Consider the following 20,140-nt stretch of genomic DNA (forward strand, 5'->3'; position numbering starts at 1 on the left):
GCCAGACACACCCAAACATACTGATGTAAAGAACTGCTTGTTTTATTCTAAATTCTAAAGAGCCATCAGTACAATTTTGTAATTCCTCGCTGCCTAACATATGGGAAACACCAGACAATCACATGACTTCCACTGACAGTTGAGATAATCAAAGCACTACCTGATCAGGAGGAGAAAAATTCATGATTCCTGAGAGGTCTCTTCTCTTATTGGGATGGAGAACCCGTGGAAACCTCTGGCTCTTCTTGTTCTTTGGTTAGGGAGATGCCAAATGAGTCACAATATAGATGGGTAAAGCAGTCCTGAAAAGTAGTGCTGTTTGAGAGGTACTGGCTAAAGGGAGTTTCCTTGAGTTGCACAGTAGTCAGATCAAACAAGGGGAAAGGCCTGGGGTAGGGAAAAAAAATACTGTTACTTTTTTATGTCTGTTCAATACATCTGATTTTCTGTTAAACATTGCCTTTAAAGAAAGTTTTTCTCCACTTGGAAATAAGGTTCTTCATTTTCTATACCAAACTAATTAAAATTCTTAATTAAAATTTCATCTGGATCTATTCAATATGTGGATTTAATTGTACTTATGAGTTTTCACATGTACAGTTCTCTAAGTACATTTGGGGAGGCATTCATAATTGGGGAATGATAATAAAATCAACATCCTTTTTGGTATATTTTCCTTGAATTTAGATAGAAAATACATAAGAGGATCATAGAAATTAGAAATGGGAGAGACCTCATTTCTTTTACAATATCCCCTTTAAAAAAAAAGATAACTTCTTCAACTGTAAAGAGAAAGAAATAGAGTTAACATGCGAATAAAAATGGGGCAGTGTTAAGTATTAATCTATAGTGGAATTCAAGTTAAAAACATAAGATGTAGAGTTTTAGAGTATTTAAAAAATCAAGAGTAAGGCAAGGATATGTGCTCTAACCACACTTATTCAACATACCACTGGAAGTTATAGCCAGTGCAATAAGGCAAGAAAAGGAAATAAAAGGCATACAGATGGGAAAGGGAGAACTGAAGTCATCAGTATTTGTAGATGACATCATTGTCTATGTAGAAAAATCGCAAAAAATTACCAAAAAATCTCCTAGAGCTAATAAATGAATTCAGCAAGGTCACAGGATATAAAATAAACACAGAAAAATAAATTTTGTTTATATATATTAGCAGTGAACACTTGGGCAATGAAATTAAAAATGTAGTTCCTTTCACACACACAAAATGGAATACTTAGTGTAAATCAAACAAAACATGTAAAGGACTTGTGTACTGAAAACTACAAAATGCTGATGAAATAAGATAAACAGAGACATATACTGTGTACATGGATGGGAAAACTCAACATTATAAAGATGTTACTTCTCCATGAATTGATCTATACGTGTAATGGTAAAACAAAAATTAGTGACAACACCAAATGCTGGTGAGGATGTAGAGAAACTGAATTATACATTCCTAGTGCTGTAAAAAGAAATAACAACTTTGAAAAACAGTTTCGTGGTGTCTTAAAAAAATTATGCAACCAGTCATTGCACTCCTAAGCATCTGTCCCAGAGAAATGAAAACTTACGTTTACAAAAACCTGTACATGAATGTTCAGAGCATCTGTATGCATAATAAATACCCCAAAACTGGAAACATCCCAAATGTCCTTCAACAAGTGAATGGTTTAACAAACTGTGGTACATACATATGCCATGAAAACTACTCAGCAGTAAAAGGGAACAAACTGTTGATACACACAGCAACCTGGATGAATCTCCAGTGAATTTTGCTGAATGAAAAAGGCCAGTCCCCAAAGTTGCATAATACATGATTCTATTTATATAGTATTCTTGAACTGACAAAATCATAGAAGTGGAGAACAGCTCAATGGTTGCCAGTTTAGGAAGAAACAACATGAAGGATCCCTAGTTACAGAGCTGTTTTGCATCTTGACTGTCAGTGTCGATGTCCTGGTTGTGGTATTGGCTTTAGTTTTACAAATATCAACATATAGCTCTTGTACTATGGTTTGTTCGGGCACATGGGGTTTCTTTGTATTCTCAATAACTGCATGTGAATCAAAATAATCTCTTAAAAAGTTTTTTAAAGGGAGGGGGATAGAATTAAAAAGTTTAATCCACCAGAAAGGTATAAAAATATGCACTTCTGGGCATCAGATGATATGACTTCAAACTTTATAAAACAAAGATTAGAAATATAAAGATAATTTGTGAAACTATAATGATAGTGGAAAGATTAATATCCCTTGCCTCCCATTCTAACATCATCTGATGAAAAAAGACTGTAGAGCAGCACTTCTCCAACTTTAATGGGCATATCACCTGGGAGTGTGTAAAAGTGCAGATTCTGATTCCATACATCTGGGGTGGGGCCCTGGAATCCACATTTCTAAACAAATGCACAGATGCTGGCATGGCTGTCAGGCAGTTTGAGTAGCAAGGATATGTTGGAAAGGGGAGACATAAAGTGAAAAAATACTCTGAATGATAAGACTACCCCTATACACATGCAGCTTTCTTTCCCTAAGTTGGGTCCCAAAGACTTAAAGATACCAATATTCAGGCTTTCCCACAATCACAGAAAGCTAACCAATCTGATCACATGGACCACAGCCTTGTCTAACTCAATGAAACTATGAGCCATGCCATGTAGGGCCACCCAACAGACAGGTCATGGTGGAGAGATCTGACAGAACATGGTCCACTGGAGAAGGGAATGGCAAACCACTTCAGTATTCTTGCCTTGAGAACCCCATGAACAGTATGAAAAGGCAAAAAGATAAGACACTGAAAAATGAACTGCCCAGGTCAGTAGGTATCTAATATGTTACTGGAGATCAGTGGAGAAATAACTCCAGAAAGAATGAAGAGACGGAGCCAAAGCAAAAACACCCAGTTGTGGATGTGACTGGTGATGGAAATAAAGTCCAATGCTGTAAAGAACAATATTGCATAGAAACCTGCAATGTTAGGTCCATGAATCAAGGCAAATTGGAAGTGGTCAAACAGATGGCAAGAGTGAATATCGATGTTTTAGGAATGAGTGAACTAAAATGGACTGGAATGGATGAATTTAACTCAGACGACCATTATATCTACTACTGTGGGCATGGAGTAGCCATCATAGTCAAAAAAAGAATCTGAAATGCAGTACTTGGATGCAATCTCAAAAATGACAGAATGATCACTGTTCGTTTCCAAGGCAAACCATTCAATATCACAGTAATCCAAGTCTATGCCCCAACCAGTAATGCTGAAGAAGCTGAAGTTGAACGGTTCTATGAAGACCTACAAGACCTTCTAGAACTAACACCCAAAGTGAAGTGAAGTCACTCAGTCGTGTCCAACTCTTTGCAACCCCATGGACTGTAGCCTACCAGGTTCCTCTGTCCATGGGATTTTCCAGGCAATAGTACTGGAGTGGATTGCCATTTCCTTCTCCAGGGGATCTTCCCAACCCAGGGATTGAACCCTGGTCTCCTGCATTGTAGACAGATGCTTTACCATCTGAGCCACCAGGGAAGTCCCAAAAGAGATGTCCTTTTCATTATAGGGGACTGGAATGCAAAAGTAGGAAGTCAAGAGATACCTGGAGTAACAGGCAAATTTGGCCTTGAAATACGGAATGAAGCAGGGCAAAGGCTAATAGAGTTTTGCCAAGAGAACACACTGGTCATAGCAAATACCCTGTTCCAACAACACAAGAGAAGACTCTACACATGGACATCATCAGATGGTCAATACTGAAATCAGATTGATTATATTCTTTGCAGCCAAAGATGGAGAAGCTCTAAGAAGAGCTCTAGAAGCTCTAGAAACTCTTGTTTTAAGTCAGCAAAACCAAGACCAGGAGCTGACTATGGCTCAGATCATGAACTCCTTATTGTCAAATTCAGACTGAAATTGAAGAAAGTAGGGAAAACCACTAGACCATTCAGGTATGACCTAAATCAAATCCCTTATGATTATACAGTGAAAGTGACAAAAAGATTCAAGGGATTAAATCTGATAGACAGAGTGCCTGAAGAGCTATGGACGGAGGTTCATGACATTGTACAGGAGACAGGGATCAAGACCATCCCCAAGAAAAAGAAATGCAAAAAGGCAAAATGGTTGTCTGAAGAGGCCTTACAAATAGCTGAAAAAAGAAGAGAAGGGAAAGGCAAAAGAGAAAAGGAAAGATATACCCATTTGAATGCAGAGTTCCAAAGAATAGCAAGGAGAGATAAGAAAGCCTTCCTCAGTGATCAGTGCAAAGAAATATAGGAAAACAATAGAACGGGAAAGACTAGAGATCTCTTCAAGAAAATTAGAGAATACCAAGGGAACGTTTCATGCAAAGATGGGCTCAATAAAGGACAGAAATGATATGGACCTAAAAGAAGCAGAAGACATTAAGAAGAGGTGGCAAGGATACACAGAAGAACTATACAAAAAAGATAATCATGACCTAGATAATCACAGTGGTGTGATCACTCACCTAGAGCCAGACATCCTGGAATGCAAAGTCAAGTGGGCCTTAGGAAGCATCACTACGAACAAAGCTACTGGAGGTGATGGAATTCCAGTTGAGCTATTTCAAATCCTGGAAGATGATGCTGTGAAAGTGCTGCACTCAATATGCCAGCACATTTGGAAAACTCAGCAGTGGCCACAGGACTGGAAAAAGTCAGTTTTCATTCCAATCCCAAAGAAAGGCAATGCCAAAGAATGCTCAAACTACCACACAATTGCACTCATCTCACACGCTAGTATAGTAATGCTCAAAATTCTCCAAGCCAGGTTTCAACAGTACATGAACCGTAAACTTCCAGATGTTCAAGCTGGTTTTAGAAAAGGCAGAGGAACCAGAGATCAAGTTGCCAACATCCATTGGATCATCAAAAAAGCGAGAGAGTTCCAGAAACACATCTATTTCTGCTTTATTGACTATGCCAAAGCCTTTGACTGTGTGGATCACAATAAACTGTGGAAAATTCTGAAAGAGATGGGAATACCAGACCACCTGACCTGCCTCTTGAGAAATCTGTATGCAGGTCAAGACACAACAGTTAGAACTGGACATGGGACAACAGACTGGTTCCAAATAGTAAAAGGAGTATGTCAAGGCTGTATATTGTCACCCTGCTTATTTAACTTATATGCAGATTACATCATGAGAAACGCTGGATTGGATGAAGCACAAGCTGGAATCAAGATTGCCAGGAGAAATATCAATAACCTCAGATATGCAGATGACACCACCCTTATGGCAGAAAGTGAAGAGGAACTAAAGAGCCTCTTGATGAAAGTTAAAGAGGAGAGTGAAAAAGTTGGCTTAAAACTCAACATTCAGAAAACTAAGATCATGGCATCTGGTACCATCACTTTATGGCGAATAGATGGGGAAACAATGGAAACAGTGACAGACTTTGTTGTGGGGGGGCTCCAAAATCACTGCAGATGGTGACTGCAGCCATGAAATTAAAAGACACTTGCTCCTTGGAAGAAAAGTTATGACCAACCTAGATAACATATTAAAAAGCAGAGACATTACTTTGCCAATAAAGGTCCATCTAGTCGAGGCTATGGTTTTTCCAGTAGTCATGTATGGATGTGAGAGTTGGACTGTGAAGAAAGCTGAGCGCTGAAGAATTTTGAACTGTGGTGTTGGAGAAGACTCTTGAGAGTCCCTTGAACAGCAAGGAGATCCAGCCAGTCCATCCTAAAGGAAATCAGTCCTGAATATTCACTGGAAGCACTGATACTGAAGCTGAAACTCCAATACTTTGGCCACCTGATGCAAAGAACTGACTCATTTGAAAGGACCCTGATGCTGGGAATGACTGAAGGCAGTAGGAGAAGGGGACAACAGAGGATGAAATGGTTGGATGGCATCACCGACTCAATGGACATGAGTTTGAGTAAGCTCCAGGAGTTGGTGATGGACAGGGAAGCCTGGTGAACTGCAGTCCATGGGGTCGCAAAGAGTCGGACACGACTGAGTGACTGAACTGAACTGAACTGAAGGAAAAGCTGATCAAATCACTCTACAGTAGAGACCATGGTAGCAAACACAGAGTTTCCAAGCAACTTTTCAGTAATCAGGATCTTAAATATGAGCAGGAAGTCAAGGTTTTCCATATACTTGAAAGAAAATCTCTAAAATGAATGATGAGAGCATAACAAATGATCAGAAAAATTCCAAAGGAAACAGACTTCTCAGAGGATTAAAAAAATGCTATCATTTACATTCTCAAAGGATAAGACATGGTACTGCATAGGAAGATGACAACAGGATGCTACATAAAAAAGGAATATTTGGAGACTACAGAAATATTTGAAAATGAAAATATGTTCTAAATATAATAGCAGAAACAAAAACAAGATAGTTGACGCAATCTCTCAGAAAGCAGAGAAAAAAGACAAAAATACTGAAAATAGGAGAACTTAAGAAAATCAAAAGATCAGCCCAGCAGATCCAATATTGGGCTTATAAAATATTCAGAAGGAAGAAAAGAGGAAACAGGGAATGGGAGGAAATTATCAAAGCATAATTGGAGAAAATTGGAGAACTTAACATGCAGATTGAAAATGACCATTGAATAGTCTGTTTCTTTTATAGGTGGCAATTACGTGTATATTTGCTTTACAATAATTCATTAAACTGTATATTCATGAATTTATGGAATACGTACTTTTTCTGTGTATATGTTATATTGTACAATTCTTTTTTTTTTTTAAGTTAAGGGAAAAAAAGGGAGAGGCCCACCAAGTGTCCAATCCAGTGAATTATAATAGACCTACATCATGAAGGCAATGGCACCCCACTCCAGTACTCTTGCCTGGAAAATCCCATGGACGGAGGAGCCTGGTGGGCTGCAGTCCATGGGGTCGCGAAGAGTCGGACACGACTGAGCGACTTCCCTTTCACTTTTCACTTTCATGCATTGGAGAAGGAAATGGCAACCCACTCCAGTGTTCTTGCCTGGAGAATCCCATGGACAGGGGAGCCTGGTGGGCTGCAGTCCATGGGGTTGCTGAGGGTCAGACACAACTGAGCAACTTCACTTCACTTTACATCATGACACATAATAAAATTTCAGGATGCTGAGATCAAAAGATACTATAAGCTTCCAGAGAGAAAACAAACAGGTTTCAGACCAAGCATGACCTGAAGAATTAGAATGACCCTCTACCTCTCAACAGCAACTCTAAAAGGTGAAAGACAACGGAGCGCTGCCTTCAAAATTCTGAGGGAAATTATTTCTAACCTAGATTCTACACCTTGGCTGTGTTTTCAATAAAATATTAGTGTAAAATAAAAACATTGTCATACATAGTCCTTAAAAATTACCACACAGCCTTTATGGAAGAAGCTAGTGCAGGAGAACATATTCCATCATAATGAAGAAGTAGATGAAGCCAGAGGAAGACAGGGTCCAGGAAAAAGAGATCCAACATAAGAGAGAGGCAAAGGGAGTCCTAGGAAAAAGGGGGGTGGAAGATTCCCAAACTGAAAGTGTGTCACAGGTCACTAGTGATTAATTAGAATACAAAACATAAGAGACTTTCCTGGTGGTCCAGTGGTTAAGAATCCACCTTCCAATGCAGGGGACGCGGTTTGATCCCTGGTCAGGGAACTAAGATCCCTATGCTGCAGGGCAACTGAGCCCATGCAATGCAACTTGAGAAGCTTACGTGCCACAGCGAAGACCCAGCACAGCCAAAAAAAAAAGGGGGGAGGCGGGAGCAGGGGAGGGGGACAATCAAGGATTTCTTCCAGGTTTTGGGTTGAACAACTCTTCCAAGGAGCATGTAATTAGACAGAAACACTGAAAGAGCAGGCATGCGAGCAGGGATGCTTTTAAACACATGGAGTTTGAGTGGAGATGGTGGGTATGAAGTTACCTGGATGCAGAACTGACATCTAGGTTAGGCATATGGAGTCCTGTGCTGGCAGAGTAAAGATGGCAACCTAAGTCTCCACAGTGGAAAAGACCACCCAAGAACAAAGTGTAGAATGAGAAAAGAAGGCTTCGACAGAGCCCTGAAAACTCCCAGATTTAAGGATGGGGCAGAAGAGGACCTGGAAAGGCAGGATAAAGGGACAGGAAGAAAACGAAGAGCATGTGAGTGTATCAGGAAGACTAAGAGACGCGATCGCTTCAGGAAGGACGCTATGTTCAATAGCCAGGAAAGAAAAGGATTTAGAAGTGTCCCATGACCACGTTCCTACTATAGGTGGCTCAGGTTCAGTCCCTGGTTGGACAACTAAGATCCCAAAGGCTGTGAGTGAGGTGTGGCCAAAATAAATAAACACTTTTAAAAAAGAATGGTAAATTCTATGTTCTGTGTATTTTACCACGACTAACAAGAAAATCGTGAATCCCATGAACTCTGGACTTTAGGAATAATAACTTGCCACGTGAACACGAGGGGGTTGTAGGGGAAACTGCAGGTCAGGAGGCAGGTGCTCTATGGGAACCGTCTGCTCAATATTTCTGTAAACTTAAACTTGCTCTAAAAAAATTATGTCTATTCTTTTAAATAAAAAAATAAAAGTATCCGGTGAATTTAGTGACATGGAAGTCTCTGGTAACAAGGGCAACCATTTGTCCCCATTAGATTATTAAAGATTAATAAGAATGATCTAATAGTTATGAAACTATAGTGAAATGGCACTCTCATACACTATTGCTGGAAATACGAGTAAGCATCATGTTTTTGATAGGTAATTTAGGAATATCTATCAAACATAAAATATATATAACCTCTGACCCAGAAATTCTACTGGTACAAGTGTGCAAAGTTTAAGGATAAAAATGTTCAAAGCAGTTCCTTTATGCAAAATGTGGGGCCGGGGTACAACGCCATCAAGAGGAAATAGAATGAATAAATACAGTTAAAGAAACATACCCACTGGGACATATGTATACCTAGGGCTGAGTCATGCTGATGTATGGCAGAAACCAACACAATATTGTAAAGCAATTATCCTCCAATTAAAAATAAATAAATTAAAAAAAAAAGAAATGTATCCAGCAGATGCCTACACCATGCTCGTGAATGAAGTAGATATTATTGTACTAACACAGAGCGATACCTATGACATAGTGAGTATAGTCCCCATGTTTCTAAAATGTACATATAGATACAGATATGCATACACATTATACTATAATGCGAATATACATATATGTTTGTAAATACATAAGGTGAAAAGACAAATCAAAGCGATTAGAGGTGAAGTCTATAAAAAGGGATTGGGGGGCAAAAGAGGGCTCTCATTTCTCCACTCGTTGGATTTTTTTTCCTAAGAATGTATTATTTTTATGAATTTTTAAAAAGAACATTAAAGGAAAAATATAAAAAACATCTGCTAAGACAACAGTGTGGGAGAAGTTCGAATGGCCACCGTCTGATACTTTACCGTTTCTGAGACAGGTTCTTGGCATAGATCTTACTGACAAAATCTTGGGCTTGAAATTTTCGGGGTGATGCTTTGTCCTCCTTACAGGCCTTGAGGTGCTGGGCGGAGAACAGCTCGTTCAGATGCTGCAGCGCTTGTGAGTGCGGCATGTCGTTTGCTGTGCAGAAGTTTAAGAGTGCATAAAACATCCCCTCCAGCCACTTGATGTTGAGGCTTATTCCCCCTAAACATCAGTGAGAAAGGAAACACCAGTGAGCACCGCCTAAAAAGGTCTACAGGGAACCCAGGACAAACCCCCAGACAGTGAACAGCTACCTTCTGTCCGAGACAGTTTGGTTATATGAACTTCTTTACTGGACCAAGAGCCCTGGGTGTGCCCTTTATAACACGTCATGTGTTAACCCTACCTACAGATAGGTTAATGTAGACATTGCTAATGACAAATGCATCTTGGGAAATCTCTGGAATGGTTCTTGCAATAAGGCGCACTGCAAGATTACAGTAAGGAAAAGCCATTTGGTCCCAGATGCTGCATTCTTTTGTTTAAACAGGCTCTCCTCTCTGGTTGTTTCCAACTCATCCTTAGAGGGTCTGATTAATCACACTTCTCAGCTTTTCCTTTAAAAAGGCTGCTTTTAAAAAAAATTTTTTTTTTAGATTTTTAAAAAATGTGGATCATTTTTTAAAGTCTTTGCTGAATTTGTTACAATATTGCTTCTGTATATATATATATATATACACACACACACACACACCTGTGGCTCAGCTGGTAAAGAATCCGCCTGCAATGCAGGAGATCTGGGTTCGATCCCTGGGTTGGGAAGATCCCCTGGAGAAGGGAAAGGCTACCCACTCCAGGATTCTGGCCTGGAGAATTTCATGGACTATGTAGTCCATGGGTTCACAAAGAATCGGACACAACTGAGTGGCTTTCAGTTTTCATATACATTTTTAAGTATTTGTTTTGTTTTTGGCTGCGCTGGGTCTTCACTGCTGCGCAGGCTTTTCTCTAGTTGCTGCAGACGGGGGCTACTCCGTAGTTGTGATGTACGGGCCTCTCGCTGCAGTGGCCTCTCTGGCTGCAGAGCATGGGCTCCAGGGCATTCAGGCTTCAGTGGTTTTGGCTCTGGGGCTCTAGAGCACTGGTTCAATTGTTGAGGCACAAGGGCTTAGCTGCTTTGCAGCATGAGGGATCTTTCCGGATCAGAGACCAAGCCCACATTGGCAGGTGGATTCTCCACCACTGAGCCACCAGGGAAGCCCTGCTTCTGTTTTTTTATATTTTGGTTTTTTTGGCCATGAGGCATGTGGGATTTTATCTCCCCAACCAGGGATCAAACCCGAACCCCCTGCTTTGGATGGCAAAGTCTTGACCACTAGACTGACAAGGGAAGTCCCTAAAAAGGCTGCTTTTTGCCACCAAAGTTGTTCCCATATAAAACCTAAGTAGCTGAGAATGCCATCTAGCATCTAGCATGTTCTTCCCCCCCACACACACCCTCAGCACAACCACACCAGGGTTTAATAAGACAGCAACAGGTCAAGAGGAAGGTAATTTTCAAAAGTGCCAAAAATCTGGTGAGCCCTTACCAGCAGGGCTGTAGGGGCAGGTAGCCTGAAGAATCGTGGGGTCTTGGAGAGCAGCGGTGATCTCATTGGCCCCCCAGATGTGGGCAAGATCTTCAGCACACTGATACTGGGGCCGCAAGATGTTAGTGTGATTCAGTAGGAGTTTCAACCTGCAAGTAAAGCAATCAAGGCAGGGAGTGCAGAGCCGGGACTGGAATGAACCAGCACGTGATCCACGGAGGGCACATCCAGCCCCAACCACACAGTCCGCGGCACAGCACAGCCCAGAGGCAAATGCAGGTGTGGGTCAGCCCTGGGGGCACAACCGCTTAGCCGGATGGTTCACCCATCCTCCTCAGATACACTTATTGAAAGTTACCACGAGCCAGGCGCTGGGCCCAGCACTAGACGTACCAAAAGGATATCTGCCACATGCTCTCCATCAATTTTCATGCTGCTGACCCGGATACAAGGGAACACGAGTCAACTTCAAGTAGGTGAAAGTGAAAGTCGCTCAGTCGTGTCCGACTCTTTGCGACCCTTTGGACTATATATACAGTTCATGGAATTCTCCAGGCCAGAATCCTGGAGTGGGTAGCCTTTCCCTTCTCCAGGGGATCTTCCCAACCCAGGGATCAAACCCAGGTCTCCTGCATTGCAAGTGGATTGTTGACCAGCAGAGCCACAAGGGAAGCCCCAAGTAGGTGGAAGCAATGCTCTGTTTCTGCTCTAAACATTTGCACATCAAAGGAAATGCCCCACCCACAAGTGCTGTTGACGGAAAAAACGGGGAGGACACAATTTCAAAGGCTGGCTTGGGCCCTTCTGCCGATGAAGATGCTTCCACCTTATGACTGGGAATGGTCAACTCCAAGAGGTAGGGGCGGGGGTGGACATGAGGTGACAGAGAGGTCCTGCCAGCCCTGTGCTCACCCTAACAAGATACCTGGATACTGGGATGGCAGAGACAAAGCTGTACACAATGCAGTCTTTCCCAAGCCGGGTTTGAATTTCTACGCAGATATTAGGCAGCTGAGATGGCAGGCAGCAGAGGAATACCACATCAGCCCATCCCACCAGAGAAGCGTTCTGGTAAAAGCACTGGATTCCCAGTTTCTTGAATTCATCTGGGAGGGAATAAAAGAAGTCAGATAGATCACAATACAGAAGACTTCAGACTCAACATCAACTTTGGGTAAAGTGAAAATTGTAGTCCTGTCTGACTCTTTTTGATCTCATGGACTGCAGCCTGCCCAGCTCTTCTGTCCATGGAATTCTCCAGGCAAGAGTACTGGAGTGGATTGCCAGTTCCTCCTCCAGGGGATCGTCTTGATCCAGGGATTGAATTTGGGTCTTCTGCATTGCAGGCAGATCCTTTACCAATTGAGCCTCTAGAGAAGCCCCCAACTTTGGGGAGAGGGTGGCAACTATTTTATCGCAAGTCTTGTCACCAAGTGTGGCTTCCTAGGTGGCGCTAGTGGTAAAGAACCTGTGTGCCAATGAAGGAGACATAAGAGATACCAGTGCGATCCCTGGGTCAGGAAGATTCCCTGGAGGAGGGCATGGCAACCCACTCCAGTATTCTTGCCTGGAGAATCCCATGGACAGAGGAGTCTGGCAGGCTAGGGTCCAAAGGGTCTCAAAGAGTTGGATACAACTGAAGTGACTTAGCACGCACACACACTTGTCACCACATAAATCGGAAGAAATTCCCTTATGGCTTCTGAAAGCCACACAGCAAAGCCCTGGCCCCACGACTACGACAGCTGATGCCAGCACAGCTGTGCTCGAGATCGTTAGATAATTCATCCTGACCTCATGTTTAAACCAAACGCTAGAATTTTTCAGATTTTTTTTTTTTTTAGAAAGAGAAAAGTCTGAACGAAGCCTTCTGCTCCAGTTTACTGACTTTACCACATATCAGGTGATGTACGAAGTACTTCAGACACATTATCAGGGGGATCCTTGGCTTCCCTGGTGGTTCAGTTGGTAAGGAATCACCTGCAATGCAGGAGACTGGGTTTTGATCCCTGGGTTGGGAAGATCCTCTGGAGAAGGAAATGGCAACCCACTCCAGCATTCTTGCCTGGGAAATCCCATGGACAGAGGAGCCTGAGACGTATAGTCCATGGGGTCATAAAGAGTCAGACATGACTTAGTGACTAAACCGCCCACAGGGAATCCTCACAAGAACCTTATGAGGCAGAGACCAGTATTGTCCCTCTATTATAGGGATATAATATTTCCCTATTGGAGAAGGCAATGGCACCCCACTCCAGTACTCTTGCCTAGAAAATCCCATGGGCGGAGGAGCCTGGTGGGCTGTAGTCCATGGGGTCGCTGAGAGTCGGACTGAACGACTTCACTTTCACTTTTCACGCATTGGAGAAGGAAATGGCAATCCACTCCAGTGTTCTTGCCTGGAGAATCCCAGGGATAGGGGAGCCTGGTGGGCTGCCGTCTATGGGGTTGCACAGAGTCGGACACAACTGAAGCGACTTAGCAGCAGCAGCATAAACTATATATCCCTATATTACAGAAGTGAAAGCTGAAGCTTCGAGAATCACGTGACTGGGAATTTCCTGGCAGTCCAGTAGCTAGGACTCTGGGCTTCCATTGCAGGGGCATGGGTTTGATCCCTGATTGGGTGAAGACAAGCAACCAAAGCAAAATAAAACATGCTGTTTATAAAACAGAATTGCGTGACTGGGACACAGTTAAACAGCTTAACTGGCTTGAACTGGTGGAGAGTGAGAGAGTGGAAGAGGGAAGAGGACAGGAGTAGTTTGGGAAACTCTGCTTGTAGTTTCAGTAAAGTGTACATAATTTAATGTCAACAAGATATTTATAAACACAGAGAGAAACATAATAACTCATGTCCTTGCTAAAACCACTCCTTGGTAGCTAATCATTTGATTGTACTTATGGCACCCCACTCCAGTACTCTTGCCTGGAAAATCCCATGGACGGAGGAGCCTGGTAGGCTGCAGTCCATGGGGTTGCTGAGGGTCGGACACAACTGAGCGACTTCACTTTCACTTTTCACTTTCATGCATTGGAGAAGGAAATGGCAACCCACTCCAGTGTTCTTGCCTGGAGAATCCCAGGGACGGGGGAGCCTGGTAGGCTACCGTCTATGGGGTCACACAGAGTCGGACATGACTGAAGTGACTTAGCATAGCATAGCATAGCATGTGACCTGAGGGGTTTCCCAGGTGGCTCAGTGGTAAAGAATCCATCGGCCGACGCAGGAGATACGAGTTCGATCCCCGGTCAGGGAGGATCCCAAATGCCACGGAGCAGCTAAGCCCATGAGCCGCAACTGTTGAGCCTGTGCTCTCAGGCCTGAGAACTACTGAAGCCCACACGCCCAAATGTTCGTACTCTGCAACAAGAGAAGCCACCGCAATGAGCTAGCCCACGCATCGCAACTAGAGAATAGCCCCCATTCGCTGCAGCTAGAGAAAAACCCTCACAGCAGCAAAGACCCAGTGCAGCCATAAAATAAACAAATAAATAAAATTATTAAAAAAAAACCCTACTGTATAGCACAGAGAATTACACTCAATATTTTGTAATCACCTATGTGGGAAAAGAATCGGAAAAAGAACATACATACTTATATGATGTATAACTAAATCACTTTATTGTACATCTGAAAACAACACCTTATAAATCAACTATACTTCAATTAAAAAATAATTAAAACTAATTTAGAGCAAAGAAAAAGTACAAACTGTATGATTCCATTTGTACAAAATTCTACAGAATGTAAACTAATTGGTAGTGACAGAAATCATATCAGTGGTTTCCTGAGTGGGACCTGCAGGGAGGTGGAGAGGTTCATGACTTGACTGTGTTGATGCTTTCATAGGAGCATACAGGTGTCAAAACATCAGACTGTACACTTAAAAATATTTTTTAAAGTATTTATTTATTTGGCTGTGCCGGGTCTTAGTTGTGACACGTGGGATCTTTAGTTGCGGCATTTGGGGTCTAGTTCCCTGACCAGGGATAGACTCAGGCCCCTTATCTTGGGAGCATGGAGTCTCAGCCACTGAAACAGCAGGGAAGTCCCTCAAACTATACACTTTCAAAATGTGCAATTTATTATATACAAAGTGTATCTCAATAAAGCTGTACCTGTTCTTTGACCTAGCAATTAAAAAAAATTATGAATCAGGAAGTCCTACTCAGTAAGGCACAGTTACATAAAGTATCATAAGTCATACTTTAGGAATACTGTACAACCTTAAAATCATGATTTTCAAGAATGTCAAATAATATGCAAATGATCCATTAACTGTTTTTAAAAGCAGGATACAAAGAGCTTTGCATAGTTTTAGTTACTGGTATAAATGGATATAATCAGAAGAAAAAATGGAAAAGAAATGTTAACCCTGATAAGGAAATTATAGGTAGTTATTATTTACTTTCCTATAGAGTAATTTTCTAAATTTTTTATAACATGCATGTATTATTTTACATTTTTTAAATTATTGAAATATAATTTACACACAGTGCATCACACAGATTTGAAGTAAATAGTTTGATTCTTTTTGACAAATGCAGACATCCAAGGAACGTGCACCTTTCTCAAGAAACAGAATGTTTACATCTGCCCAGAAAGTTCCCTGGGGCCTCTTCTCAGTCTCCCCAGAAGCACTCACTGTTCTGATTTCTACCACCAGAGGTTAATAAATGGAATCACTGCAATTCAGTACATGGTATTACTATTTTTTTGACTCTGCCACATGGCATGCAGGATCTTAGCTCCCCAACCAGGGATCGAACCCATGCTCCTTGCAGTGGAAGCATGGAGTCCTAACCATTAGAAAGCTAGAGAAGTCCCCCATAAATGGTGTTTTTAAAAAACAAGGCCAAACGTTTGGAAGCAGTAAACCACTCGGACTCTAACTGGTCCAGTTAGAAGATTTGAATTCTGTTTGGAAAGCATCTCTGAATCAAAGACCCAGAAAGATATCTGGCCACAGGGTGCAGGGAGGAGAGATGGATATAAATATTTAGGTGGAAAAGAAAGGCACTTTAGGGAACAAGTTTAAAAAAAAAAAATCTTTCTGGGACTTCCCTGGTAGTCCAGAGGCTAAGACTCTGTGCTCCCAATGCAGGGGGCCCAAGTTCCATCCCTGGTTGGAGAACTAGACCCCATATGCCGAGACTGAAAAAAGATCCTGAATGCCACAGTGAAGATTAAAGATCCCAAGTGCCACAGCTAAGACCCAGTGCAGCCAAATTAAGTATTGAAATTAAAAAAAAAAAAAAAAAACTTTCCAGCTTTTCTCAGGGCTAGCAAGCTAAGAACTCGGCCAGCTGTATGCAAGGATTCCTCTTTTGAGGGGCCCTTTCCAAGTGGCCTGCCCAGTGCTCCTCACCCAGGGTCTCTGGCCTCCGAGTGGAGATCCGCAGATTCTCAGCAGGGATGGGGATGAACTGGAGCAGCGTGTGTGCCAGCTGCTTCCCAAGGTGGCCGCCTCCGATGATGCCCACCTTTAACGCATCGTCATCCAGAGTTTCTTCACGCAACCCAGTCAAGCGACATTTAGAGGTTCGCTTCTCTAGTACTAATTTTCTGGCGAATGATTCTCTGGAGAATGAACATGGACACACACAAATATTAAGACATCGTGTGTTGTATGAAAGGAGAGAAGGTTAGCACTCCCCTTGACAAGGATGGAAGAGGCTCTCGGGCCTGACAACATGCATATGGTTAGGGCACTGCCACCTACTTCATGGCATCTAACCACTGTTTTTAAAGAGACACATGTAGCCCAGCATTTATTACTGCACTGTTTCCAATAGCTAGGACACGGAAGCAACCTAGATGTCCATCGGCAGATTGTGGTACATATATACAATAGAATATTACTCATCTATGAGAAAGAATGTATTTGAGTCAGTTTTAATGAGATGGGTGAAACTGGAGCCTATTATAGAGTGAAGTCAGAAAGAGAAACACCGATACAGTATATTAACACACATATATATATATATATGGAATTTAGAAAGATGGTAACGAGGATCTTATATACAAGGCAGCAAAAGAGACACAGATGTAAAGAACAGACTTTTGGACTATGTGGGAGAAGGGGAGGGTGGGATGATTTGAGAGACTAGCATTGAAACATGTATATTACCATAGTTAAAATAGATGACCAGTGCAAATTCAATGCATGAAGCAGGGCACTCAAAGCCAGTACTCTGGGACAACCCAGAGGGCTGGGGTGGGGAGGGAGGTGGGAGGGGCATTCAGGATGGGGGGACACATGTGCACCCGTGACGGATTCATGTTAATGTATGGCAAAAAGCACCATTAAATTGCAAAATAATTATCCTCCAATTTAAATAATTATAGCCTTAGCCCTTCTTGACTGTCAATCTCTGACTTTCTCTGCTTTAACTTCCTCAAATGCAGCCTGCTGCGCCACCTTAAGTCCTTCAGAGAGAAGCATTCCAACTATGTGCCACTGACCCAGCTTCAGGCTTCCCTGGTGGCTTAGTTGGTAAAGAATCCACCTACCAATGCAGGAGATGCAGGTTCAGTCCCTGGGTTGGAAAGATTCCCTGGGGAAGGAAATGGCAACCCACTCCAGTATTCTTGCCTGGGAAATCCCATGCACAGAGGAGCCTGGTGGTTTACAGTCCATGGGGTCGCAAAGAGTTGGACTTGACCTAGTGACTAAACCACAACAACAATGACCCAGCTTCTCTGGATGGAATGAAATGTTCCTCCTGAGTGAATTTTCCAAAGAGTAAAGCATACCCCTTTCAAAAGATCAGCGCTTGTTTAAAACCTTCTTAAATGAACTCTTTTTTGGTTACATGTATTGTGCATTTCCCTGCCTTCTTAAACACAAGGTCTGACTGTTAACTATTTGCCGCAGGACCATCACTGTGAACAGCCACCATCATACCTTATCCCGGAACACAGGGAGCCAGTCCTTCCACTGTTCCCTGCGTGGACAGTGGTCCATTTCCATCTCTGCCAGGACAAGTGCACTCCTCTCCTACCATACACCTCCTCTTCCTGGTTTGCTATTTCAGTTCTGCACACACCCAGGAAATCACATAACTTAGCTTTTCCTCCAATGTGATGATTTATCAAAGAAAATGGTTTATATGGGAAAACAGACTGGAGAAAGGAATGATCAAGGATTTGAGGCCACTCTTTCTGGAGATTCACTCGCTGTTGGTTCTGGATGTGTTTCCTTGGCCCAAGATGAACAAGGTCTGACCCCTGAACACATAGGCATCATTTTATGTTGTTATAGGATGATCTTGATATTTGTGGGGCTTCCCTGGTAGCTCAGCTGGTGAAGAATCCACCTGCAATGCAGGAGACCCCGGTTCGATTCCTGGGTCAGGAAGTTCCGCTGGAGAAAGGATAAGCTATGCACTGCAGTATTTGGGGGCTTCCCTGGTGGCTCAGCTGGTAAAGAATCTGTCTGCGATGCAGGAGACCTGGGTTCAATCCCTGGGTTGGGAAGATCCCCTGGAGAAGGGAAAGGCTACCCACTCCAGTATTCTGGCCTGGAGAATTCCATGGACTGTGTAGTCCATGGGGTTGCAGAGAGTCAGACATGACTGAGCGACTTTCACTTCACTTATAGTTGTTCTGTATTTCTGTGAAAAATGGAGTCTTCACACTCTGGAGCTTCCATCTAAGCATGACAAGCCACATTCTATGTGAGGCTTCTCTTTTGGTTAAAAGGAGAGCATTTTCCCACTGTGCCTAATCCTTCCAAATAGAAGGTGCCTCCTGAGAGTTTCCCATGTTGGTTTCTCATCACACGTCTTTGGAGGCAGCCCACTGGTTTATGCTTCCCTATCAGTCAGCCAGTCAGCAAACTGCTCGAGTCCTCTGCCTCCTCAGGTATGGCTATACCTTTAATATGCTTGACTGGGATCTGGGCCCCCTATCTGGGAGTTAATCTAATGTCAGAGGAAAGTAACTGAGAAGTAGACGGAGGGGTGGGGGTTGGGGAGGCAACAAATGCTCCAAGAGTGACCTAGAGTTACAGAATCCAGGAGCCTTAGTCCTAAGTACTTGGCTCTCACATGCCTCTTATTCAAGTGTCAAGAAGCCAGGACTGGACTGAGAGCTTCTTTGAAAGTCAGTATTCCTGTTTTCAGGCAAGTCATCTGGCCATAGGGACCCCCAAAGTCCCTGGAAGCTTTCTTGTGAGGAGGCATTCCACTGTTAGCCCGAAAAGAAAAAAAATGACCCCCATTTTCAGCCAATAGACATGGAATGGCCCATCATTAGCATCTGTGGAAGACAAGCTGGTTGTCCTGATGAGAGAGTGAATGGATGGGTGAATGGATGATTTAATCAGTCTACTCACCAAAAGGAAATCACCATTAATCCATGCCACATTGCATAACCACAGCCAAGACACCCTTGTGTGCGTCTCCCTGGTGCTTTCAGACCAGGAGTGCTTCAGTGTAGGTTACACAAGGCAGGAAGACACTCCCCCTGCCAAAGTTATTCTCCAATATAAAAAGTTAAGTCATCTGGATTCTCTGCAGAGATTCTTCCCCATCTACTTGACCCTAGGGACCCAGCGTACCTCAAATTATGGAGTAGCTTGCAGAAGAAGGTTGCGTGGGCGCAGGCCTTGGTCATCAGACCATGAGAACGGCCCAGCAAATACAGCCAGCTTTGGTCTTCCTCATGAATCCCGGACTCAAACTTCAGGGTCTCAAGATCCTCTAGCAGGTCCATCTCCAAGCCAGCATCTACTGCAGTGACAGATGCCAATCACTTCGACCCTCTGTCCCCCAAGAAAGAGTGGGGCATGCGCCCAAGTCCCTGTTCTCCTGATGGCGATTTCAGCACCTCCCCTCCCAGTTCCAAACCGGCAGCTCCCATCCACTTCTCTGCATCTGAGTCCTGGAGGATTCCTAGGCACTGACTACCTGTGAATCTGGCTTTCTTGGTGGCTCAGCAGTAAAGAATCGGCCTGCAGTGCAGGAGATCCAGGAGACGCAGGTCCAATCCCTGGGTCAGGAAGATCCCCTGGAGGAAATGACAACCCACTCCAGTATTCTTGCCAGGAAAACTGCATGAACAGAGGAGCCTGGTGGGCTACAGCCCATAGGGTCACAAAGAGTTGGACACGACTGAGC

The 20,140-nt window shown here is 43.0% G+C and overlaps 1 protein-coding gene and 1 non-coding gene across 2 annotated transcripts; one reads left to right on the plus strand and one right to left on the minus strand.

Annotated features, from left to right (window-relative positions):
- Positions 1-164: 164 nt before the first annotated feature.
- Positions 165-19,736, minus strand: NOXRED1 (NADP dependent oxidoreductase domain containing 1). The gene is made up of 6 exons (XM_055536450.1): positions 19,559-19,736; positions 16,387-16,569; positions 11,940-12,120; positions 11,015-11,163; positions 9,425-9,647; positions 165-387 (listed from the first exon to the last, which is right to left on the minus strand). The coding sequence occupies exons 1-6, from the start codon at positions 19,734-19,736 to the stop codon at positions 207-209; spliced, it is 1,095 nt and encodes a 364-aa protein (XP_055392425.1). The 3' UTR covers positions 165-206.
- Positions 16,641-16,766, plus strand: LOC129622190 (U6atac minor spliceosomal RNA). The gene has a single exon (XR_008699866.1). It is a non-coding gene; the product is annotated as a U6atac minor spliceosomal RNA (small nuclear RNA).
- Positions 19,737-20,140: the final 404 nt, after the last annotated feature.

This window comes from Bubalus kerabau, chromosome 10, assembly GCF_029407905.1.
Source record: "Bubalus kerabau isolate K-KA32 ecotype Philippines breed swamp buffalo chromosome 10, PCC_UOA_SB_1v2, whole genome shotgun sequence".
Classification (NCBI taxonomy): domain Eukaryota; kingdom Metazoa; phylum Chordata; class Mammalia; order Artiodactyla; family Bovidae; genus Bubalus; species Bubalus kerabau.